Source organism: Sarcophilus harrisii, chromosome 3, assembly GCF_902635505.1.
Source record: "Sarcophilus harrisii chromosome 3, mSarHar1.11, whole genome shotgun sequence".
Lineage (NCBI taxonomy): Eukaryota > Metazoa > Chordata > Mammalia > Dasyuromorphia > Dasyuridae > Sarcophilus > Sarcophilus harrisii.
In genome coordinates this window covers 286,348,540-286,375,709 of record NC_045428.1, presented here as the reverse complement: position 1 = coordinate 286,375,709, position 27,170 = coordinate 286,348,540, and the positions used below count along the sequence as shown (strand labels likewise).

The 27,170-nt window shown below is 33.5% G+C and overlaps 1 protein-coding gene across 13 annotated transcripts in view; it reads right to left on the bottom strand.

Annotated features, from left to right (window-relative positions):
• BBX (BBX high mobility group box domain containing) overlaps positions 1–27,170 on the bottom strand; it is a 350,166-nt gene that overhangs the window by 94,514 nt on the left and 228,482 nt on the right. For all 13 annotated transcript variants that reach the window (XM_023498945.2, XM_023498944.2, XM_031959626.1 and 10 more), the window contains 2 exons: positions 24,394–24,589; positions 18,269–18,336 (listed from right to left, as the gene is read on the bottom strand). In XM_023498945.2, coding sequence (XP_023354713.1) covers positions 18,269–18,336; positions 24,394–24,589 — 264 coding nt within the window. The remainder of the gene's footprint in view (positions 1–18,268; positions 18,337–24,393; positions 24,590–27,170) is intronic.

Here is a 27,170-nt window from a genome sequence, read left to right as displayed (position 1 = left end):
GTACATATAAATTCATTTAATGCCTTTAAAAAGTCTTTGACAAAGGGTTTATTTTTAAATTGTTGCACCATAAAATTGGGGGTAAATGTGGAATTCACGAATAGAGACCTGGTTTAGAAACAGGAAGAAAATGGTAGGTACAATAAACCTTTCTGCAAATACAGAAAAGTAAACATTGGGGTCTTCTAAAGTTCAGAGTTGAACCAATTTTATTGAATATTTTAATAAGTTATTTAGAAAATATTGTTTACAGTGAGTGAACCTTCTGGTTTAGAGATGGTATTAAATTTTTTCTAGAAAGTAAAATATTAAAACAACCGGAATAAATTACAGAATTATCTCAAAAAGTTGTGTGAATAAAAAGAAGAGTAAAAGGAGAGCTTCAAAGTGAAGTAATGGAAGATAATGCAAAATAATCTAAATTCTGCTTAGCAGATTATGGGTTGTTAGCTCTGACCTGAGAAACAAACTAACCTGGTGAAAAAATCTCCAGCACCATTTTGACTATTATTAGGCAGCAAGGTGTGTATGTGTTAGAGTGGAGGGTGGTTCAAAAATAAAACATAGGGGCAGCTAGATGGTATAGTGGAGAGAGCATAAGCCCTAAAGTCAGGAGGACCAGAGTTCAAATTTAGCCTAAGACACTGATCACTTCCTAACTGTGTGACCTTGAGCAAGTCATTTAAACCTCAAATGCCTTGCAAAAGAATAAATAAAAATAAAAATAAAAATTCTACATTATGTATACCTTAAAAATGCTAACAGTAGAAAAAAGTGATAATATTAATAACAACAATAAGATGTCAATAATAATAACAACAACATAACAATTATTTATACAATGACTATTATATGCCAGGGACCATCTGTTCCAAGGATTTTACATGTATTTTTTCATTTGCTCCTCACTATATCCCTGGGAGTGGATACTATTGCTATACCTATTTTACAGTTGAAGAAATTGAGGCAGTGGAATTTAAATGATTAGCACAAGGTCAGATAGCACAGGTCTCCCCAACTCTAGGCCTAATGCATCAAAAGATAAAGAAATGCAAAAAAGAATGATATAGGACATGGGATGTGGTTACCACCAAAGAAAAACAAAGAAAAATGTGGGAAAATGAAAACAGAAAAAAAATTTGAAATCTACAAGAATCATAAAGACTTGGTCACCAAATAATTGGATGATTGCTTAAAAGCTAAAAATGACACAAAGCTAATAATGAAAGGAAGTATTATCATACATAACAGATCTTATATAATTTCTTAGTACTCTAAAAGCAAAAACAAATTTAGAGAGAATGTATAAATTTATGGGTGACTGACTCAATATTGAATTATAAAGAGAAAGTAGAATAGTTGGGCATGATATTACTAAACTCTGAGGTTAATGTCAAAGAATACAATCATGCTTTTATGTTTGATAGACTATATGTTTAAATTCACATGACTAAAGAAATTACTTATTATATGCTAAATTTTCACTAAGGGAAAGAAACCAATGTATTCCACAAGGGGCAAAGTCTATCTTCTATGATTATTTCTGTCCCCCAAACTGGTCAGCTTGCCTGAAGAAACAATCTCCTTTGGATTAAAATTTAAGAATAAGGTCAATCTGAAAATAGAAATTATCTAGGAAAGAAATACCTAGCGGACCCCAAAAAAACAAACAAATAAAAATCCTGAGAAGATGGAAAGCAATTTATCAGAAATTAGGTAGAATGTAACATATTACATCACATGCCAATCTTAAAATGGATTGAAGATCACACCATTTTAAAATCAGATAACTAAATTAGTTATCTGATTTTATCTGATTAGTTATCTGATTTTAAGTTATTAGATTATTTAAGTTAGATTATTCTAACTAATCTATCACATTAGATTATTTAAGTTAGATTAGATAACTAAATCAGATAACCTTCATAGCTTTGACCAGTGAGCCAACTGACCTTAGTCAATTAAAGAGATAGAAGAGATAAAAATAAAATAGATTTGCACCAACAAAATACAATGAAGAAAAGAGTTGACTGGGAGGGGGGATCTTTACATCAAATATCACTAATAGTATTTTGGCATCTAAGATACCAGTAACTTATGGCCCCAAAAGATAGTGGCTAAAACATATGAATAAAGAGAATAAAGAGATCTCAAAAGAAGAATTGCAAACTCTTAACAATGCTATAAAGGTTTTTTCTAAGTCATAAATAAGAGAAGCATAAATTAAAAACAAAACAGAGGCTTTACCTCATACTCAATAAATTGGTGAAGATGACAAAAGATGGAAAAGATGACAGAAGTAAATGTTGCAGGGGTTATAGAAAAATGTGCATATTAATGAACTGCTCTGAAATGGTCCAATGATTTTAGAAAGCAATTTGGATTAATTCAAAGAAAAGTGATGAAAATGTTTATACCCTCTGACCCAAAGATTCCATTACTAAGCATATGTCTCAGGGAGGTCAATGATAAAAAAAAATTATAATATACACCAAAATATTTATAGTAGCTCTTTGCGTAGTAGCAAGAAATTGAAAACAAATATGTGCCCTTCAAATATAGAATAGCTAAATCAATTGAAGGACATTATTGTAATAGAATATTATTGTATTATAATAAATGATAATTATGATGAATACATAGAAGTATGAGAAAAATTATATGAGCAGATTCCAAGAAGATTAAACAGGAAAATAATAAATATGATGACAATAATATAAATAGTAACAAAATAATTGAAAGTGAATGCTGTCAAATTATGACCAATTTTGGTCCCAAATAAAATATAGGAGATTTATTATAGATGTGAAACTTTCTAAATGTGTTGGCTAGTTTTGCTGAGCTTTTCCCCTTTTTTAAATTTTAAATTCTTTGTTACAAGGAATTGTTTGTTAAGAGATAGGGCAGGGATACATTGGGAAATGTAGGTGGTACAAAACAAATTAAATCAGATTTTATATTCATAAATTTGTTCAAATGTCAATTGTAATAACTTAGATATATATTTAGTTTTAGTTACACACATAAAATGAGAGTTCAACCAAAAGTAATACCGCCAAATGTGATTCTTTTCTTTGTTATATTATCTTCATAATTTTGAAAACAAAATTTCTCCTAAAAATGCTACAAGTCTCCAAGTTTCTTTTCCAAAGCATTGTTCTGAGCAACTAAATTAAATTAATGAACAAAAAAGAATTTTATTTTAAAATTCATATTATTTAAGAGTTTTGTCATTTTCTTGTTCATTACTTCTGATTTTGCAGTATCACATTTCTGCAAACTAAAATAAGGATAATTTGTGACAAGATTCTGAAATATCAGGTTTGCAAATACCTGAAGATATTTAAAGGATAGAGGACAGACAATAAAGAAACACTGAGGGAGTGGAGCTTCAAAGTCAAGAGAAGTGACAGGCAACCAAAAATATTCTTGCCTTCAGGGATGTTTAGTTATAATACCCTACTGACTAGTGTGTTGTAATAAATAAGCAGTTAAGTAGTTTAAAGTTTAAAAGGACTATTTAAGCACTAAGTAATGCTATAATTAGCACCATGAATCATGGTATGGCTAACATTTACCTTAAAAAAACTTTTTAAGTTGTCACCCAGGTTTGATCATTTTCTCTAATTCTCTCCCTTAATCCAATTTCAATTTCTCTCCCACTAAAGTATCCAACCCTTGCTTGTTCTTTCACTGTTTTTCCTGATATTTACAATCACATGAATATGACTAAATGATTTCTAGTGTTATCTGCTACCCCCCTCTCATCCAAAAAATTATAACAATTTACTCTTCTAAAAAAGATTTCCATTTATTTATACTAAAAATCTATAGGTCTAAGACCTTCTTTGATACTGTTTATAGATTTAAGCAAACACTTTGATTCAGTCTTCATATTCCTTCTTCTTTCATTTTCATTTTATTAATATCATTCACAGGAAAATTTGATTTTTATTTAAGTTGCTCCATAATGCATTCTCTTTCACTATTGCTCTACTCTTGATGTCTCATTATGACAGAGAGGTGACATAAAGTTCTTAAAGACTATGTTAAAAGAATGCAAATTCTGGCAGGTCCAATGGGATTGCAATCTGCAAAGATGCTAAATATGACTTGGAAATAGACACTCTTTCTTAAGACAATCAGCCTAGTTAAACTTGGCTACCATTTCCCAATAGGGCACCCAAGAGGCAATTATTTTTGAGCCCCAACAATTAATGAAACATAAGATATAAAAGGGGTTATATGTCAAAGATGAAATATAATACTAATGAAAGCATGAATCTTTTAAAATTATTGGTAATGATGCAATGTTATCAACTGCAATGCAACTAGTAACCACTAGTCCAGGTTAGTGTTCTCAAATCCAAATTAACTGGACCACTTCATGCATTCACCAAGTCTAGCTTCGCCCATCACTTTTACAACTACAATATCCCCCCCAACCCTTCCCCACAAAACCCTCATAACTGATTAATTTCCTCCAGGGGATTTAAAAAAAATTTATTAAAGCTTTTTATTTTTCTAAACATATGCAAGGATAATTCTGTAACATTAGCCCTTGCAAAACCATGTATTCCAGTTTTTCCCCCCCCCAAGGATATTTTTTTAAGGAACAAAAATCTATCACCACATGAAACCAAGTTGCCAAGCTATGGCCAATATTTGAAACTCTGATACACCATTAATTTAAAAAGAGCACCGACTACCTGTTTCTAGTGATCACTTCCATCGATTTGTCTCAGGAGCTTTAATTAATTTTCCACTGGTAATTTGGCTGGCCTGGGCTTAACTTCCTTACTACTGTCCCTTGACTGCCATGGTACTGACAAGCAAATGTTTCCATAAAACATGCTCAGCTGCTTTCAAAGTATTTGAGCACCAACCTGAGAGCTTATTGGCCTTTAAACAAAGATTCTTAGTTAAACAAGGAACCACATATCCTGAAACTGGTAGTTGGCAAAGGACAGGGAATCCCTTCATCTGAAGGTATTCTTGGGCAAACCTATTCCTATTCCAAATAACTTAGAAATAAAAATCAACGCATCCTAATCCTGGAAAGAAGTCAAATATGTTTGATTGCCAAATGCTTTTGCACACACACACACACACACACACAGAAATATGTTTAATCCAGGAGCAAGTTTAAGGCCAAATGACAAAATACTAGGCTTTTCAAAAAAAGTCTTTTCAGAATTTTAAGCTTTAATAAACTGAAGAGATGACAGAAACAGCATTCTAAAGAAATTAATTTCAAAAATTAAAGTAAATTAAAATTTAGAATAATTATAGGCAGCTAGATATTGCAGTGGATAAAGTGCCAGACACCTCTATAGAGGTAGGAAGCCATTTGCCCCAAGTTCAAATATGGTATTAAACACTAATTAGCTGTGTGGACCCTGCTTGCCTAAATTTCCTCATCTGAACTGGAGAAGGAAATGGCAAGCCCCTGTAGTGTCTTTTGGCCAAGAAAATGCCAAATGGAATCACAAAGAGTGACATCCAGTCACATGACTGAAAATGATCAAACAGCCACAAAAAGGACAATTAGGTTACACAGTTATATACAATCTACTCTTATTTCAGTTTTGTCAAACAAAAAATGGTATCAAAGAAGAATTCATATAAAATGAGAATTCAATTTATTCTAAATGGCATCTGTAGATTATTTTGATCATACTATAATTTAAATCTGCTGTTACAGAATTCTAAAATAGCATATGAAAACCTTATATCTAACTGGAAAAAGAGATCTCCACCATCATCAGAGCCTAAGCTCCCACCCTAATGAGGTCAAAGAAAAATTTCATGAAGGCCTGGAGACCCTTATCTCAATGCACCAAAGGAGGACAAGCTTATAAATTATATAATGGTTTTTAATGCTAGAGTAGGTTTGGATTACCAGACATGGCAGGGAGCCCTTGGGAGGAATGGAGTTGGAAACAGCAATAGCAACTGTCATTTATTGTTGAAGACTTGTGCATCTCATGACCTTCTAATAATCCCCAACACTGTATTCCACTTACCCAAATGCAATAAAACTTCATGGATGCAAACATTGGTATTTAATAGAGTATGTGATTGTAAGGAGAAGAGAGAGACAAGATGTGAGAGTGACCAAGGCAATGTGTGATGGAGAGTGATCATATACTTATTCTCTCCTAATATTCCCATTCAACCAAAGCAGCAGCCCAAGGCAAAAAGACTCCTGGAAGAATTAATGTCAGCAGATCAGAGGGAATAATTTCCTGCTAACTTGGAGGGTAAGCTGGGCCAACATAGCTGGCAACAGCGGAGCAGAAAAGGAGTGAGCAGCGTTCAGAGAACTAAATTAAGATCACACCTCTGACTTCAGGAATTCTTTAATTTTTTCTTAAATATCCAGGTTATTCTAATGTTAGGATAGATTATGTTAATTAAACCAAGTAAACCCTGGAGAGTGAGAAACGGGCTGACCAACAAGCAAAAAGAAACAGTAAATGAGACACAGAGTGGTAGGAAGGTGGGGGAGAGAGGCTTGGGTTGATGGTTCTGAAACATACCGAAAATCAGGAAATAAAGAAAAAAGAACTCAGAGAAATCAAAATATGGCACAGAATCCAAGCACTCAACTTCTCATAAAAATTTTCTGGCTTTCACGCTGAACCCAAATATTTATACTGCAAATCTAATTCTACTATGGAAGAGCTAGGGGACCTGGGTTTTGGGTTTTTTTTGTTTTTTTTTTGACTCTAGACAAGTTTTTCTGAGCCTCAGTTTCTTTATCCATGTAATGATGGCTTTCAACTAAATAATCTCTACAATCTCTTCCAGTTCTGTACAGCCATACCTTGTTTTATTGTGTTTTGTAGATACTACAGAGCTTTTGTTTTGTTTTTTTACAAACTCAAAGTTAGTGGTAATCCTATGTTGAGCAAGTCTATTAGCACCATATTTCTAATGTTTCATGTGTCCCATTTTGGTAATTCTCACAATATTTCAAATTTTCCCATTGTTAAATCTGCTATGGTGATCAGTGATCTTTGATATTACTCTTGTAGTAGTTTGGGGGTACCATAAACCACACTCATATAAAATGGCAAACTTAAAAGGTAAATGCGTATGTGTGTTCTAACTGCTCCACCAACTGGCCATTCTCCATCTCTATCCCTCTCCTGGGATTCCATCTTCCCTAAGACAGAAGAATATTGAATAATATTATATAAAAAGTTAACAAAATAGTGGCTGGGTTGAGAGGATTAACTCCAATTTTTAAAGAAGTTCTACTGTGGATAAAATGTTAACAAATGCTAAAGAGAAAGCTTAAGAGAGCTCACTGATGGCAGCAAACTTAACTGTTGTCTTGTTTTAAGAAACTACTCCAAACTTCAAGAACCACCATCCTTCAGTCAGCAGTCATCAATATTCAGGCAAGACCTTCCACCAGCAAAAAAAGATTATGACACACTAAATGCTCAGATGATAGGATTTTTTGGTAATAAGATATTTTCAATTAAGGCATGTTCTTTAACTAAAAAAAAAAAAACCTAAAACTATTGTATGCTTAATAGACTACAATATAGTATTCAGCATAACTTTAATATTTACTGGGAAACCAAAAAATTGGTGTGACTCACTTTATTGAGTCACAAAATATTACACGTTATTGCAGCAGTCTAGAACTGAAACTGCAATATCTCCAAGGTAAACCTGTAATTTTCTAATTCTGGGATTCTGAACCTTGGTATCTTGTTTCCTATTCTGAGGAGATGAGGTACAGCAAATTAGAAAAGGAGACAGGGAACAATTATGAGTAGGTATATAGAACGTGGTAAGAATGGAAGCTGATAAAGAGGAAAAAAACAAAAACAAAAAACAGAGAACTCAAAACACATGAATATATAGTCTGAGACCCTTTACTCCAGAGAGAAACACCCAATGTAATTTGGTAACTCAGGAAAATTATGGTGTTACAACATCTATTTGATATACTGGATTATTACTCTGGTTCAGAAAGAAAAGGTTATATTGCATTCATCATCATCCGTTGAAATATTTAAGTTAAAAATCAATAAATTTTGGAAAGATTTCCTTAAAAATGGATAATTGTTTTTAACTGGTATTTAGAATAAAACATTTAATAAGCTAGAAAAGTCACTTAGACAGATTAGTTCATTCTACAGTAATGATATTTATACATGTTCCTGGGACACACACACACACACACTCCTCTCCCTCAAAAATAATAGCAACAAATTTATCTGTATTAATTTTTGAAGACGACTAACCAATGAAAGCCCATCATCTGCATCATAATTAACTTTATCTGGGGGTATTCTTTTTTTGACCATTTCAAATTCCACTATGCAAGATTTCATGGATTTAACATGACAATCAATGTACAGAAAATGACAGATCAATAGCATTTTCCATGAAGGACCTTTGTATGATGATCTGCTAACTGAAGTTTGGCAGAATCTTAATCCACTGACATTCCTATGACCACATGAGATTTACCTTTTCTGGAAAGCTACTAAAATAAGAACATTTGTATTTTCATTTTATTTTATTCATAAAAATTTTTAATTGCTCCAACAATGCATTTAAAGTATTTTAATAATTTTCTTTATGTTTGTAGACAAGTGATTTTTACAAAAACCCCCCAAAAACCCTATACTCCCCCCAAAAAATAACGACAACAAAAGTAGCCTGATATGACCCCCCCAGAGAAAGTTTATTTTTTTCACTATTAAAAAAAAAGGGTTTCCATAACAGAAAATGTTTCTCAATAAAAAGAGAGTCAAGAAAAGAGGGAAAATGCTCCATTTTCAGAGAGTCTTTGAAGTATCACTCAACAGAGCCACTAGGTGGTGGTATAGGCCTGAGAAAGACATCACAAAAGACTAAAAGGATTTTTATAGTAATTATTTCTTTTAACAAAGTTAGAATTCAAACTTTTGCTACTTCTCCATTTTCTCTTGCTGTAACTCCTATTAAACTAGGATAACAGGATATGAAAATGAGGAATGGCAGCAAAGTAATACATATCCTGAAGACAGGCAATTAACCCAAACTAAACAAAAAAAAAAATTTAACAAATATTAAAAACCTCTATTAAAAATCAAGCACTGTGTCAGGCATTGTACTACCAATCAGAAATCTATTGCTGTTGTTTAGTCATTTCAGCTATTTTAGTGGTTTCCATCATGTCCAATGCCCATTTGGGGTTTTCTGGTGGAAATACTAACGTGCTTTTTCATTTCCTTGTCCAGTCCCAGGGCAGTGACTTACCCAGGACTACAGAGGCAGAATTCAGCATGTCTAGGATTGGAGAGAAAATCTTCTGATTGTAAATTCACTTTGCTAACACACAGGATCATAGAATAATATATCTTGAGTTATAAAGAAGTAATCTAACAGAACCTATTCATTTTACAGAGAAGAAATCTGAGAAGTGAAGATATTAAATGGCTTGCTCAAGATCACACTTGTAAGCCTCAGAAGCAGGGCGAGGACTTGGGCACCTAAAGCCAATAGCCCTTCTACAGAATACACACAAAATAATTTCAAGAGAAGTATGTGATACTAAGATGAAGGGGCAGAGTACGAGTTGAGGGTCCATATAGAATCAAGAAAGGTACCATGTAGAAAATTGTTCTGCTATACAACTTCCGTTAATGGTATAAATCTGTATTTATTATTAAATTATATTAAAATTCAGTTCACAGACTCTGGATCGAATTGGATGGGACCTAAATGATCATCTAGTTCAGAAAGAGTTTTTTAAACTTATGTATTTTGTGACCCCTTTTATCCCAGAAATTTTTATTTGACCCCGACTATATAAAATAGCTATACAAAACGACATTTACTGATAATAAATCATAATTTCATGACTCCTACATTGAGTTATAAGGCCCCATATAGGTTATAACTCGCAGCTTAAGAAGCTTTGGTCTAGTTCATAAGTCCAGAAAACTCAGTTGGCAGGTCAAGAGAAAAGCCAACAAAATTTGCTATAGAAGCCAAATTAAAATTGAATTTGGAGGGGCAGCTAGATGGCATAGTGGATAGAGTACTGGCCCTTAAGTCAGGAGGACTGAGTTCAAAATCTGACCTCAGATACTTAATACTTTCTAGCTATATGACCCTGGGCACTCAACCCCAATTGCCTCAGGGAAAAAATAAATAAAGGAATTTGAAAATGTTTATAATTTAAATAACTTAATATAATTAAAATAATTTTTTTAAAAAACGACAACACAAAGAATGTTAATTTGAGGTTTCTAAATCAATATGTGGCCCCTAGAAGTCTGTTTCTAAGCAATTAAAAATCCACAATTATCTCTGCTCCTACTATCATATATCTCATCATTATTCCATGAAATACAAAGGTAGCATAGAACTCTCCAAGTGACAGGATGAAAAGGCAGCCCAAAACAGTGGGACAAGAGACAGTAGAATCACTACGAATATGGACATGATTTGTTTTTCCTCATCGAGTTTAACCCAGCCTTTCCCTTTCCTTAAAGCTTTTTGCCAGGTATCATTTTATATTAGAGGGCCCTGGTGAGTATTTAATTTGCATTCAGTCAATGGATGTTAAATGAAGCTTTTGAAACAGATTTCAGAATTAACGCAGGTGAATTAGAGGAAGCATTTTACATCCGTGTTAAACCTTCCAACTTTTTTTTTGAATGACTAATGCTGAAGCCACATTAATTAAATTTAAATTAAATTCAAATGAGACTAGCCTGTTAAAGTGTTTCACTTGGCTATCTGACAGTTGTGCTCTTGCTACAAATGAGAATCATATTTGTCCACCCTGGGGAACCTAAGTCTCATACCCCAATGTAGTTGAGAGTTCCTATTTTTAAAAATAAAAATAGGAAATCCGGCAACATGCCCTGACTTTACTAAACAAAACAGATTGCTAGAAGCCAAGAATTTTATTAAATTATTTTATGTAAAGTTTCCCATTGTTAAATATATATCTGATTGTATATGCATATGTATGCACACCTATTATATATGTATGTGTGTGCATATATAAATAATATAGTATAACAAATATAATTATATAATTGTTATATATAATTATAATCATATAATATATTTACAAATAAATTATATATAATAAAATATTATATATGTACATACGCACACAGACACAGATGTAAAGGGCAGAAACTCTGTATGATTGTTTTAATCCTTCAACAATATTAGTGAATCCTTAGTTTTATTGAGGGTCCCTGATCAGCTTTAGCTGTCATTGCTCTCAAACTCAAGAAATCCATCACTCTCAAATTCCACACTAACAGGAATTCTATGTATGTGTCACCATTCCTGATTCCTGTTTTATTTAGTGTGATTCTCCAGAAAGAACATTTCTGAGTGTTATAGGATGTGAAACTACTGACAATTTTATGTATGCTAGCAGCATGATCTTATACCATAGGTTTTTAACTTTTTGGGGGAAGGGGGGTATCATGAACCCCTTTTGGACATTTGATGAAATCTATGACACTCCTTAACAGAATGATGCTTTTAAATAAATAAAAATATATAACATTACAAAGAAATTATGTTGAATCATAACTACAAAAATATTTTTTAAAAAACTTTTTACAGACCCTAGCTTAAGAATTCTCAAATATAAAATCAATTACATAGCTCTACGTTTCGATACCATACTACAGAATATTGTACTATACTACAGGATATACATATATAATATGCACATATATATATATAATATATGCACAAATATAATATGTGTTATGATATATTATATACATATGTAATATATGCTCACACAGGATATTGAGGATTAAATAATACACTCAAAAGAGGAAACAAGCCTACAGTGGCTCATTTTTTAAAAATGGGTAAAAAGGGAACTAAATATATATATGTATCTTAAGAATCACCTAACCCTAACTCTTTATCTTACAGAAAAGAAAATCAAGATAAAAAAAATGATTTAAATTAAAGCCCATATAGTTATGCTAGTGCATATTCTGGGATCTCTGGACATAGTAATATGAATAAAAGCCAGGGGGGAAAAAAGCAAACTTTTTTAGTTTACAGGTACCATGATCACTGGTTGATTCTAGCTTGCTGTTGTCAGATAAATTAAATTGAATTTAGCATAAATACCATTTGGTCCACCTTTAGCCAGTCAACAAAGTACTGTAGTGTGACCACAGTAGCAAATGTCATATTTCTTCTCCCTCTCTTTTCCTATAGCTATCTTGATGTCTACCTTGTAACCCATTAGTAAATAAGAATCTACTACTACTACTTACTACCACTTCTGCAGTAAAAAGATGCATTCATGCTCAACAACTGCATTCAACTATAAAAACTACAGTCTCAATTATATCATGACCAGCTTGTCAACTAAGATTTTGAAAAGAAGGCTCTTGGTATTCTGTGACTGGATTTGCAGTTCACAGAGAATTTCTCCCTCTTGGCAGTAGGGAAAAAGGTCATCTGTACTCACTTTGTCAAAACCGGTGATTATGCCACAGCAAAATGTATATAAAATGATTCTTCACAAAAGTTTATAATAACTAATGAACAATGACATGATTTTTTTTCCCCAAAAATTGCAATGAACCTTTACCTCAGACTGAAATCATTAAACAGAATTGGTAGAGAGTTTTGTCTTTTATTTGAAATCATAGATCCACTCACTTCCCAATCACTCTCCCCCCCAAAAAAAATGTTGCCAAAGAACTCATAAGGCAATATTATTCACAAACACACAAGTACTTAAAATGTTCAAGTTTTAAATTAGGAAGGACCTCAAAACAGACTTTTTTTTTCTTTACAGCTATATGGTCAAGGAAGTCACCTTGGAAGCAGAGAAATCACATTAAAGATTTGTTAATGTGCCTATACAAATATACATACAAGATGTCACACCAAGAAAACTAGTTCCTTTGGTTTTCACCTTTAATACAAAATTAATTTCCAGACCATTAATACTGTGGTAACTCAACTAACCTGCTAAAGTTTTATTTTGCACTTATGGTTTCCTGTTGGCATTAATATTTTAGCTCCTCCCTTAGTAATTACTGAGCATTTGGCAGCAATGATAATAAGCTGTAAAAATAATTTATTGGATATGTTCAAAGGACAAGAATATATTTGGATTTGGGCTAGATGATCTTCAAGGTGCCTTCAAGCGCTAGATCTATGACCCTAAGAGTCCTTTTTTTGCTGTTTTTTTAGTGCCTCCAGCAGCAGGTAAAGTACACTATCACCTTTGGGAGGATTGGCTGATAAAATTTAAGCTCCCAGGTACAGTTCCAAAATGCCCAGAATAACTTATGATAATAATAATATTACTGTGGGCTTACAAGAACGCCTTTCTCTGAAGTTAAAAATGCTTCACAGACTTTATCTAATTAATCTATACAATGGCCCTGGGAGTTAGGTGGTAGACAGGTATTATTATTATTAGCTCCACCTTACAAGTGGGGGGAAAGAAAATAATAATGAAATCCCTGGCACTTTTGTGTTAAATCTGCTGAATGAAGAAAAAGAATCTCCTCTCCTTTAGTCCAGTTCAGTTTTCTAACCATTAAGTCAAATTTCACATGTATTTGATAATTAATCTCTTAATATATTGGGAATTTTTTTTCTCCTTAAGCCTTTAACTAAGGCAACTAGGTAGTACAATGGTTAAGGGCGCTAAACCCAGAGCTAGGAAAACTCACCTTCCTGAGTGGACACAGACATATTATCTGTGTGACCCTGGGCAAGTCATTTAACCCTGTTTGCCTCAGTTTCCACATCTGCAGGAAATGGTAAACCACTCAAATGGGATCATGAAAAGTCAGAAAAGACTGGAACAAATGAACAACCACAAAGGACAGAAACCAAGAAAGCCACACTTCTACTATAGTAGCTATAAAGAAAAAGGAAATCAAAATCTAAAGATTTTCAAAGTTATTTTATGGTCACGTATCTCATAGATTTTACGCCGATCTCATGGACATCAGTTCCATATTTCTCTAAAACACACGGGAGCTTTCGACTAGATCTAGGAAATGCAGCAGGCTTGATCATTGTTTTTAGATAGACTTTTGCTCATTTTCTTTGTAGCAGTCATTCTACCTCACAGAGTATTTTACAGCTTAGAGTCAGGTAGCATTTCTCACTCGTTGCCTGTGAGACTGCTTATTAAATGGCAGTCTCTTTGGAATGTGAAGGTTCAAGCTGAAGGATAAAGAAGACTTGTTCCAGGGCTAATGCTTGAAATGCAGTGTTGTTATGAGGTCTTTGATGACTTCTGTATTACACTAAGTATTACAGTCATGTAAGGAGAACAGCAATTTTCTTGAATAAACAAAGCTTCCAAGGTGATCCACAAGGACTTGGGAGCACGATGGACACTGAAAGGAATTTCCACACACTACTGAAATGAATAGCAGCTGAGGCAAAAGAAAAGCTATTCAAAAGACGCACTTCATCTAACTTGGAGTGCTTCTGCTAGCTGGTACTAGCAGACGTGGTACAGCTCTGGGTCTAACACACAAAAAGATGCTCTCCCCCTTTGTGAGGAAGAGGCTACCTAGCGGCTGAAATTCAGCACAAGACTAGCAGATGGCAGCAGAGAGCAACAGAGGTCCTAAATTGAGCGGTCCAGCAGATACTGTTAGATGGCAATACTAAAACCAGCCGGCAGGTGGGAGCAAAGTAGAGGGAATATAAGCTAGGCAATAAGCTTCCAGCACAAGAGTGGAGATGGGTAGAATACTACCAGATGGGCAAATTTGTCTTGGAAGTGGAGTGGGAATGTTTGAGAAACAGGAACGGCAGTGATGGAGATGGAGAGGGTTCAATGACCGCAGCACTAAAAGCATAATTTACCTCAGCCACATGTCCCCTTTCCCAGTGTGGAATTTGTGGGAGACTGTATTCCACTGTGTAAGGAGGGCGGGAAAGGGAAAAAGCTAAGATTTTCCCACAAAAATATTAGTAGGAACTAAGGAGTTTTCAAAAACCCATGAGTAAGGTGAACATGGATTCTACATTTTGAAATAATCTCATATTCAATACTATTTGCCTCCAGAGAATAAACTGATAATAAACTGAGTGTAAACTGAAGTATACTTTTCCCTCTCTCCACCCATCCATATGTCCACTTTTTTCTTTCAAAAGATAACTAATATGAAAATGTTTTGCACTATTTCACACATTTCATTGATATTAAATTGTTTTCTCAGTAGGTGGGAGAGGGGCTTGAGGGAGTGCATTTGAAAATCAGTTATTTTTAAAAGAATGTTAAAAATAATCATATACACACACACACACACACATGCATACATACACACACACATATATAAAAATCTCACATTCAACTGGCTCTCCTCAACTGAATTGATAGTAATTACTCCCTGTACTTTTGCTGGAATATTTGTGGTAGAGTATAAAAATCATGGGCTTTGGAGTTGGGGCTTTATGACACCTGGAAAATTATTTAAATCTCTCTAAGCCTAAGCTTTCATCTTTGTAAAATTTGGGAACTGAACTAGATTACCCTTTAGTGGCACTTCTGGCTTTAAATTTATGATCCTAAACCAGGGGTGGTCAATGTCCAGTCCACGACCTGTGAAATCATTTGCTAAGGTAACCACAGGCAATGACGAGTTGAAAGCTAGGTACAACCTCCTCCCACTGATTGAATTACATAAGTTAGTAATTTTGTATGGCCTGTGAGTGATTTTATAAATATCCAAATGGTCCTTGGCAAAAAAAAAAAAAAAAAAAAAAAAAAAAAGAGGTTCCCTCATGTACTGTCCTAAGGAAAGATAAGCACTAACATTAAAATAATAGTTTAACCTTTTCAAAGCACTCACCATGCATTATCACATTTCAGTCCCCTATCAATCCTGTAATGTAAATTTGTAAAGATATTATTATCCCTCTACTAGAAACGAGGAAACATACTCAGAGAATATCTGTGGTGATATCTAAACCCAGTTTTTCCTAATTCTAAATATAACATGTTGCTTCATCTCTACCTTATCATTCCACTTTATTATGCAGTTACACATACTGTGGATGTAGGTATGTCTTCATCCTATGCTCACTAATAACTATTGCTATTTTATCATTCCCTAAAAGTTCTGGGATGTTTTCTGTGTATTTTCTACAGAACCCTGCACGAGACCATTCACAGGATACTAACTGTCTTCTCAAGGCAGTGAAATGCAATGCTTGTAAAAGGGAACTTGTCAGGTGGCTTGTCCAATAATAAACACATTTGGCAACATCTCTCCATTATTTTTTCATGTAGGACTCCTCAGCCATACTGATTTTAATATCATCTCAGAGGTGTCCAATCTGAGCACGACACTCTGGAGTGCACTTAAAATAAATTAAAATGTAAATGGCTTCCTTATGTACAGTCTGGTAATCTTCAATTTTATTTGAATTTGAAATCTCTAATATCAACTACTTTCAACAATGACACCTGACAGGTGTCAATGGGATAAATATGGTCTAGTGGAAATGAGCACAGGGCTTAATCAGACCTGGGTTCAAGCCAGTACTGCCATATACTGAGCTATGTGACCTTCGATTCTATTTCTAGGACTGATTCCTCATCTGTAACACGAGGACAATGTAGTTAAGTCATCGCTGACTCTGTGACCCCATTGAGGGCTTTTCTTGGCAAAGACAGTGGAGTGATTTGCCATTTCCTTACTCATCTCAAATTACAGATGAGGAAACTGAGGAAACAGGTTACGTGCCTTGTCCAGGGTCACACAGCCAGTATGTGTCAGAGACCAGATTTGAATTCAGGAAGATTTTTTCCCATCTCCAGGCTTGTCACACTTGGTACAGATGCCCTGTAAAAATACTTATTAAGTTAGCCTAGATGAGTTAGCCTCTAAAGCACCTCTCATTTTTTAAACCTTATAAATCACGTGTTAGCTAGTTATAATGGTTTCTGATATCAGAAAGTGATTCATTTCTAGAAAACTCAGAATCTTATTAAAGCAGCCTGATCTCTTTCTCTCCAACATACTTTGCCTGCAATGACACATTTCATGAGTAGATGGTGATTGTACACCAGAAGGGTGAGATTCTGACTCCTCAAAGTAGATATCATTGAGAACAGAGAAAGCAGAAATGCATTTTTATTAGAAAACATCAAGTAGACAGATAAGTGAAAACCTATATTATGACAGTCAAATTTTGCTACCTTCCTGAGTCCTCAAATAACCATGTATAAAAATATAATAATTGATATAATCATAAAAAGCATAATTAACCTATAAAGTAGTCCTGGGTCTTGGCCCTTTACAATGAAATTATAAATGGTTCCACAGTTGAATTTTATATTAATACACACATACAAAAATTGAAACATGAAAAAAGTATTTCAGGTCAGTCATGTCTGACGTTTGATGATTCTATTTGGGATTTTCTTGGCTACCTCCAGACCCCAAATTAAACTAAATTTGGAGTTTGTAACTTGCTGCTATGACTTCCTGGTTCAGAAGCAAAGACTTTTGTCAGGTAAGCTCCAGAAAAGAGAAGAATCTCCTAGATCCAAGTATTACTACCTATCTCCCAAAATGAAAACAAATAAAGGTAGGTAAGAAGGGGTAACCCACTCTCATATCATATCCTCAAAATAAATGTAAATAATGAAGGATGATAAAATTTTTTTTTATTTTTTTAAGGAATAAATTATTTAAAAAAAATTTTTAAATAAATCATTAAATTCCCAAGCTTCATGTTTCTAACATTTTCATCAGAGTTTTAGAATAAAATAACAAACAGATAAACCCCTTCTCTTAATATCTCTTCTTCCCCATCTCCTACATTTTAAGAACTCTGAACCAGAGTAATGCAAAGGTACAGTCTTTTGAGTAGAGTTAAATGAATTCTAGGATTCTGTGCACCTGCAGTTCATTCAGAGAATGCAACAACAGTAAGTGCCAATTACCTGTACATTATGTTTAATACCTTGCCACAAGAAGCCCAAAAATTTACAGGTGCCTAATTCAATTGTATGTGCAGCCTACTGGAATTATTTCTACTACCTAATATATTTTTTTCTTACTAAAAAACTGTTAATGCCAACATTTTAATAAGAATAATTATACATAAAATCTGTTCGTTAGCTTAGGAGAAAATGGAATTACAGGGCCCTACCGTGCCTATGAGTAATACCCAGCATGAATGCATCAATTTTCTCAAAGAGAGTTAGTCTTTACCCTTCCAAGCCACAGAGACAGAAAGGGAGATGAAAATTTCTTACCTCTTGTGCAGTCAGAGCATGTTCTCCAGCCAAAAGCAGCATGCTCAGGCCTCCCATTTGTGTAGGATCTATTAAAAAAATAATATGTTAAACCCATTGAGAAAAAATAAAATATTTTTAAAAAGGATCTTTTACAAAGACTTGACTGATTTACATTTACATTACATTTACAGAATACTATTTGTTGTTAAAAATTTTTTTTCTCCAAAACATTTCAAACATGATGAATTTAACATAAAGAGAAATTAGTAAAGTCACATATTCCATTTTAGGACAATGACTTTCAAAGCTGTTTGTGGGAAATTAAGTAGGTATTTAAAACCTAACCATTGCACAAATATGTCGCTTTCCTCAACATCAAAGCTGTCTATGGTATCGGCAAAATGATCTCTTTCCTTCCCTGAACTCTAATACTATTATAGATTTTATTATGCAATTATCACATTATGTTATATTTATTTCTTCAATAATACAGTTCTCCTATCCGACTGTAGGCTCTCTGAGGTTAGGAGTTTTAGTTTGTCTTTCATTTTGGTATGTTTTGAGTGCTTGGAAAACAGTAAGCATTTAAGACAGATTTGTTGAATAAATGGATGGCAATAAATGCAGCTAAACAAGAAAACTTATTCTCTTCTTTTTTTCTGCTTGCTAGTGTAGATGAGGGAATTCTTCACTGAAGACATTCTTTGGAACAAAAGCATACCTGTCCCTGTCCATCTTTCAGGCAGCCTTAAGAGACAGAACTGTTAATTCTGTCAACTGAAATTAGAGAGGGTAACTAAGAATCAACTAGACTCAAAGAACTATGAAAAGAGAGGACTTTTCAAAAAAGGCCCCATTAATCTAGTGGACAAAAACAAAACTTAAATATACCTAAATCTATTGAGTTTTTGGGCTCTTGTTTAAAATACATTTTATGTTTGTAATTAATCTTTTATTCTATAAGAATTCTTTAAAAACTAATTTCTGCTCATCATTTACCAGAAACAGTCAAATGTGGCAAAAATAATGAGTATAATGGAAACCCCATAGACCCTGAGTTACACACATCTGGACAGAACAAACAGTATATGAGGAAAATCAGTTGATTATTTATTACAGTACTATAAGATATTTGATCTTAGGAGAAGATACACACGCAAGTGGAACCATAAGGCAAATCAAAGGTACCAGAAAAAACTCACTAAAATGTGAGTAAAATGCCAATAAAATTCTCATGAAAATGTAGGAAAAAGACAGGATAAAGTAATCTGAGATAACATATCTCAAGGTAATTAAACTTCCTTGTGATGAATTTCTAAATACATCTGAGTGTGAAAATGACAGAGCAAGTACCATATATGGATAAATTTACCAAAACCATGACCCTAACCAAGTCCTTTGCTATTATTTGCCAAAGAAGTTATGAAGCAATTTGAAGAGTCACCATTTTGTAGATAGCTTAAAGGCAAAGGAAAAAGTAATACTGAACCAGTACTACTAGAAAGAAATGGGGAGGAAATGATGACAGGTTATTAAAAGGGCAAGGAAGACCACAGGATGATTAGGTGGTTAGTTAAGAAAAAAACCAATAGTGAAAGGCAATCACAAATGTGTGTACACACAGACCACTGGATGATTTGACAAAACAAAGATGCTCATTTTTTTCTTTAACAAGGGAATCCTTCCTTAATAAAATGCTAAATGAAGACATTGTGTTACAGTAGCAGTAACTACAGTGTAGCAGTACAGAAACTACAGTAGTAGTTTCAAAAAATACTTAAATTTTCTGTTTGTAAATAAAAATATCAGAGAGAAAAAATGAGCATATAAAGTGAAAGTATAACTTGGTGCTTTTAAGCAACTAAAGAATGCTACTTTTATGCAGCTGTTGCCCCAGAGATGAAGAAGACTGAATGTTTACTTCCTACTAAAGGCAAAGATTTGTTGGTTCAAATTATAAAAAAACACTGCAATATGATATTATATGTTAATTTATTGAACTTTATAAAACATTTAACTATTTTTATGTTCAATATATTGAATAACATATATTGAATTATCTATGTTGACAAGGTACTCCATAAATATGCTGAGATTATACTAAAATATTAGCTAATAAATTATAATTGTTCATTAAAATAATTTAGTCTTCCAAAATTATTTAGAAGCAGCAGGAGATATAATCCCATGAATTTCATACTCTATCTTCCTGAGAAAGCCCATCCTATAATATGTGTGATTTTCCCTATTTTGGATATGGTCCATTTTACTGCTTCTGGATTATACATAAAATAGGATACCATATGCTGTGTGCTGTTGGGCAAGAGACACACAACATACACTGTTTAAGAAAAGCTTTAGCCCTGTCTTCCTTGTGCCCCAGTATGTCCTCCAGGAAGACTTTTATGTGTATTTTTTCTTAAAGACAAATTATTCCATTTTCATTTTTGTGTTGTAGAAAAGGACATGATTTGAAGGTCTTTGAGGCTAAAGTCACACACTGCATACTAAACTTAGATTATAACTCTACGACAGAAGAATCAGTCACCAAAAAGAAGAAAAAATTAACAGGAAAATAACGAGAGTTCTTTGATTCTTACTAGTTTTACTTCATCACTGAAATAAGTTATTGAAATTGCTGACCTTTTACCATTGATACTGAATGAAACCAATGCCATAAACAACTGGAAAAGAAGACAGTGGAATGGTACATACAAATTGAAGAAAAACTATTTTATACTTTCTGTTTCCTTACTCTACAGCAGTGTAACAGCATGGTGGATAGAATGTAGATTTGAAGTCAGAAAGGACCTAAATTTGAATCTTACTGAGACACTTACTAATTATGTGATCTCATTTAATCTCTGTGAACCTAAGTTTCTTTATTTTTAAAATGAGACTAATAATACTTAAAATGCCTACATTACAGGTTTAGGAGTAAATGAGATGATCACACACAAATCTGCAAATCTTACAAGAGCTGTACGAAGGTAGCTAGCAATATTGCCATCTTCCTGAAGAGCAGCAGTGAAAACATAAAACTAAACTATTAAAAAAAATCATTTGGCCAGTCAGAACTATGCTAAATGAATAAGCAGCCAATGGAAAAACCCTGATAACCAATGATGTGGAATTCAAGAAAATGATTAAAGAAATAATTGTGTTAGGTAATAATCTATATGCCCCAGATTTTCTGCCAACATTCAAAAATGCTCTGTTTTTCAAAAAAGCTATATAATGCAAAGAAGCATCAACAGAGCACCACAGGCATTCAGCATGCTATCTTGAGTGAAATCTCAGCTTATTGCCCCATTGGGTAAATGACCAGATAAAACAAAGAAGCCATTACCTAAGTTGTATACTGAAGATATCATATTGGGGGCTCACAGCTAATTATGTCATTTTAATTAATCATAATTATTTCACCTATATGGAGTTTTACTTCTTCTAAAATGATATGTTAGAATTAATTTAATAGAACTTATAGGATTTATCATATATTCAAAGATAAAATGCTATGGGAGTTTTGGAAGGAATATGAAATATAAAGGTTGATATATCATCACAATGGCTTGTTTACTGGGAAAGTATAATTTCTTCCTAGGTTTCTCTTATAACAGCTATGTTAAGTGCCTGATACATAAGAACTTAATAAATACTTGTTGAATGAATGACAATCAATTAACAAGGCTATTTTTTTTAAAAGCATTTACAACATTCTAGCAACTGTGTTAATAGTTAAGGACATAACAGCAAAATAACGTTTTGGTCATGTATACTTATTGTGTATCTAATTTATATTTTAATGTACTTAACATCTACTGGTCATCCTGCCATCTAGGGGAGGGGGTGGGGGGTAAGAGGTGAAAAATTGGAACAAGAGGTTTGGCAATTGTTAATGATGTAAAGTTACCCATGCATATATCTTGTAAATAAAAGGCTATTAAAGAAAAAATAAAAAAATTTTAAAAAATTAAAAAAAAAAATAAGAGTTAAGGACATAAAGAAAATGCAAAAACAGCATCCACCTTCAAGAAGCTTACATTTCAATGGGGGAGCCAATATGTATAAATGAAAACATACATGGTAAATAGAGGGAAGGTATCTTTAGAGGAGATGGCACTATCCCATGAGAGTCAGAAGGAGGAATGATCTAGGTCTTAAAGAAAGCCAGGGATTCTGAAGAGAGAGAGAGCATTATCAGGAACAGAGATGAAATGTGATCTGTACAGAATAAAAATAAAGAACCAAGAGAGAGAGGTCACAAAAACCCAAGGAAGAGAAAATATTCAGGAGGAGAAGGTGTTCAGTATAAGTATCACGGAGAATGAAGACTCAAAAGAAGCTATTAGATTAATTAAATAATCACTAATTTGAAGAACAAGTTCAGAGGAATAATGGACATTATTCCAAGACTTTATGCCAAGCACTTTACAATTATTTTCTCAACGGATTCTCACAACATCCCTAGGATGTTAGGTGCTATTATCATCTCCAGTTTTACAGATGAGAAAACTGAGGCAAAGAGAGATTGAATGACTTGCCTTAATTAGTACCTGAGGTCATACTCAGGCCTTCCAACCTTCAGGCTGAATATTCTATTCAATGTACCACAGATGGCTGCTCATGAATAATGACAATGATTGATGAGGAAGCATTTCTGACAGAGTGGGGACAGGCTCTGGTAAAGAACTGAGACCAACTTCTGGACATGTTTGAATTTTTAAAATTGGTTATGTGTATTTGATACAAGGAGGAAAAATAGATCGTTGGCAAATTTGGAGAGAGCACTCTTGGTGTTTAGTTCAGCAGTTAGTTTAGTGAGGTCAGCAGTCAGATTGCAGAGAGTTTATAAAAGAGTGAAAGAAGAAAAGAAACAGAGGCTGCAGACAATCTGGCTGAGGTGACGAGGTAGAGGACAATAATTGATGGGTATATGGTAAAATCTAGACAGGATTTTTTTTTAAAGCTAGAGGAGACCCAAGTTATTTGTTTAGAACGAAGGAGGTAAAAGATAGTAAGAAATTGAACATTAGAGAGTAGACACAGATTATTGTTTATTTTCTAGAGAAGATGGATCAAGATTGACAAGAAGGTAAATAAGAGCGCAGTTGTCTTTAATAAGAAGAAAAGTGACCTCAAAGTCAGACACTGAGATGAAGAAAGAGATAATGAGAGATGCTATCACAGTGATATGAGGTGGGAAGGAGGGAATAAGACGGGGCTCAAGCCAAATGGCTAACTTTTTTGGTAAAGTAGGAGGCAGAGTCCTCAGCAAAGGGAGTGGAGAGAAGGAGTGATGTAGGAGACTTGAAGAGAAATTTTGGAAGAGTGAATTAATATTCAGATTCTGAAAGAAAACTGAATATAGCTGTGAAAAAGAAATACATAATGCACCATAATCTCGATTGACCAAAGTCCATCATATTTCATTTGACCTTCTGGTTTACCTCATATACTACTTTCTATCTAAGATAGTAATATGGTAGCACTCAGGACAAGCAAACTTTGTATTGGACCAGTTTCAGAATAAATATAAGCTATATTTAATTTATATAAGCTAATAAAAGCGTTTATATTCCATGACTCAGAAAGAAAGCTCCCATTTCTAATGGTTTCACTTTGGATTTTAAACTTCTTTCCCTAGAAGAGAGGAGAAAAGACAAACAAACAGGATACATACACAAATTTCTTGGAATACTTCATAATCATTTCTACTTCAGATTAGTCATATAGATGGACATACATTCTTGACCTCTAGGTCTTGGGAAATCAGATACACCATGCTATAAAATGTGGTTACTACTGTATCTAGTTGTTTAATGGAAAGTCTGAATTTTTTCCTTCACTTTTTTGTTTCTAGAAAACTCTAGATGACCCACAGGAGGATCTCAGTTTTCTATATCAGCAATCTTTGATCTCAACATCACTGTGAACATTTTCATCCATTAATGATACCTACTCAACTTAAACCTCATTTTTATTACTAAGGCTGAGCAGTATCAGATTGTCCCATTTTGTTGTTTTTGTATGGTCTACTTATTTATTACTAATCCACTCATAACAATTCTCATGGTTGGAAATACTGTCTAGATGTAATAACTCTCATTAAAGGAGATGAGGTAATAAGAGACCCAACTCACCTGCCATCCCAAAGTTAAGCTGAGGCATTTCTTCAGTCTTTGCTTTCTTGGGGCTTGGTAAATCTTTTCCAGAGTCAGATGGAAAGGCCCACAGCTTTTTTCGTGTATTAACAGTGGGCGCTGGGGATTTCACAGGCTTGTTTGTTGCAGGACACCATTTGTAGCCAGGATTGGCTTTCATAAATGCATCTTTGTACTAAAATAAAAGAAAAAGGTGAAAAAATTACAACCTGACATACTCTACTCAGACAAAAGAATTCCAGTATCCCACTAGGTTACAGTTAAACTTTGAACCAGTTAATAAAAAGATAAAGCTTTACAATATATCTTCTGTATCTCCTCTCCTAATGGGAGAAAGGGCAAAGCTACGAAAACTATCATATGTCCTAGGGTTCTTTCTTTTCTAGTGCCCCCAAGATAACTAACTGTTCATCATAACATCCCTATAAAAGAAGTTCTCTTTGTAGGGGAAAGTTCTCAAGAAATTGTGCTTCTTTTTAACCCTTAATTTTTTTTCATCTCTTAGGAAACTGCATGTGTTTTACCAGGAAAGCAACAATCCTGTATGCTCATATATATAAAAATAAGTCTTGAAGCTCTCCATTTAGCTCAGGGGTGCGGAACCTTAGGGTCAGTGGCTCAATCCTGCCTCTTATTTAATTTCATTTGTCAAATACAGTAGAGGCTTTGTTATCTGTGCTGAGAGATTCTGATGATAGAAATGCAATCTAAGATGCCTCTGGATCACTTAGCTAAGCCAGGGAAGGAAAGAGCCAAGGGCAGACAATGGGGGAAAAAAGGGACAAGAGGGTAAGGCACAAATGCTAAGGCTTTTTTTATCTATTCACTAAGAATTTCTGAAACTTTCAATCCCTTCTTCCCAGGTATCTTCCATCCTCTATGACTGGTTCAATCATCAAAAACATTTCTCCCCCTTTCTTCCTTGTCCTTTTTCTTCCTTTTATTCTTATGTATATGTGGTCATGAGGGATGTTTATTAGTAGTCAATAGTTTTTTCCTTTTTTCCTAATGTTACTTATTCCATTTTACTTGATTCCTATTTTACTACATCCTGGAGCTGTTAGTTAATTAATCAAATCAAAAACAACATTACAACTCTGAATGCTTATGTATAAAAATAGTTACTACAAATGAAAGGGTTTTCTTTTTTTACTTTTATACAATAAATCAGTTAAGTACTTATATAATTTTTGGTTGTATACTAGAGATTAAGTTGGAGGATAAAAATACACATTTTCTTCTAAACAATAACCTTTTTCCATTTTAATTTATAAATATACATAATTAAACCATTAATTATACACTATGATGTTAAATAGTAAGTGTTCCACAATTCCTTAATGACATATTTTGAAAGAAAATTATTCTTTTAATTTAGTCTTTCTGAATCACAAATAGCTTAATTTAACTATAAAATGCAAAGCTAAAGAAGCTAGGTTTTCCTTTTTTTTTTTGGATATAAATAAAATGCTTAACCATGATTTTCTCAGCTCTTCTTATAAAAGCAAAAAATTAGAATCCTCTTATAAAAAGTTTCTTTAGAATAGATATAGGATACTGTAATATTAGTAATAATAGTGTGTATATCTGTATCTATATACATGTAATAAACATAATATAAAAGATTCATTTGTAACATACTCATGCTCAAGGAACTTACACAATAGATCTAAATCAAAGAAGGTATTATCTAAAAAGCAACAAAGGAAAGATTATACAAGAAGCTAACATGAGCATCATTAATATGTGCTGCTAAAAAACACTGGATGGATGTGTCACATATGGACAGTCAGTAAAAAGGTATTCACTCTATGTAGTGACAAAAGACTTTTTAAGTCTTTTCCTGCTTATCAAGATAAAATTATTTCTCCTCTTTTTTTTTTCCTTGCAGTTTAAGTGAGCCTCATCCATGAGAAAGGTGCTGTCCTGATGCTACCAGCATCCAGGATCCTTCTATTTATAGAATACAAAGAACACAGGCAGGAGACAAGCCTGCAAGCTCCCTTTTGCTGATTCAAACTCTGCTCAAGATAAACCTCTTTTACAGGAAAAGGTCATTTCATTTGCTAAGACCCACTCCATTCTGGGGATTGGCGGATAACTCCGACAGCTAAGTTAGAAATGAACCCAAGTCCACCCAATAAAATGCAAGTAGTAGTAACAACAATAATATTAATGAAAATAAGAACAATGATAAATAATTCTCTGCCTTACAGTTTATAGAAGAGACTTCCTTGGGATCTCTTACCCCTTCACGGCCAGTCTGGAAATTCTATGGACCCTTGTCTAAAATGTCTCTCATACCCATTTCTTTTTTCTCATCATCCTCTTGCATTAAAGCTATCTTCTTTTCCAGTTTTTGTATGGATTTTTTCATTAGTTAACTCCTCCTATTAATTTTATATACCACTACCAGATTAATTCTTATAATTTACAACTTTAATCAAGCCACTTCCCAGCTCAAAAACTGCCAATGGCAATTAACCATTGCCTCATGCATAAAGTATATTATCAATATTCCAGATTCTCTTATTCCTGGCTTTAATTTATCTTTTCAACATATCTTTTACCTTTCACATTCATGCAGGCTATTTATTCAATTATTTTTTTCTTTAATGGGATTTTCACAGTTTCCGATCTCGTTATCTTTGTTTAAGCTATCCCCTTGACATAAAATACATATTATTCCTTTTTCTTTGTTAATAAATTTTTATTAATTTTAATTGTTTTTAGGTCATTTTTGTTGTTGAGTTGGT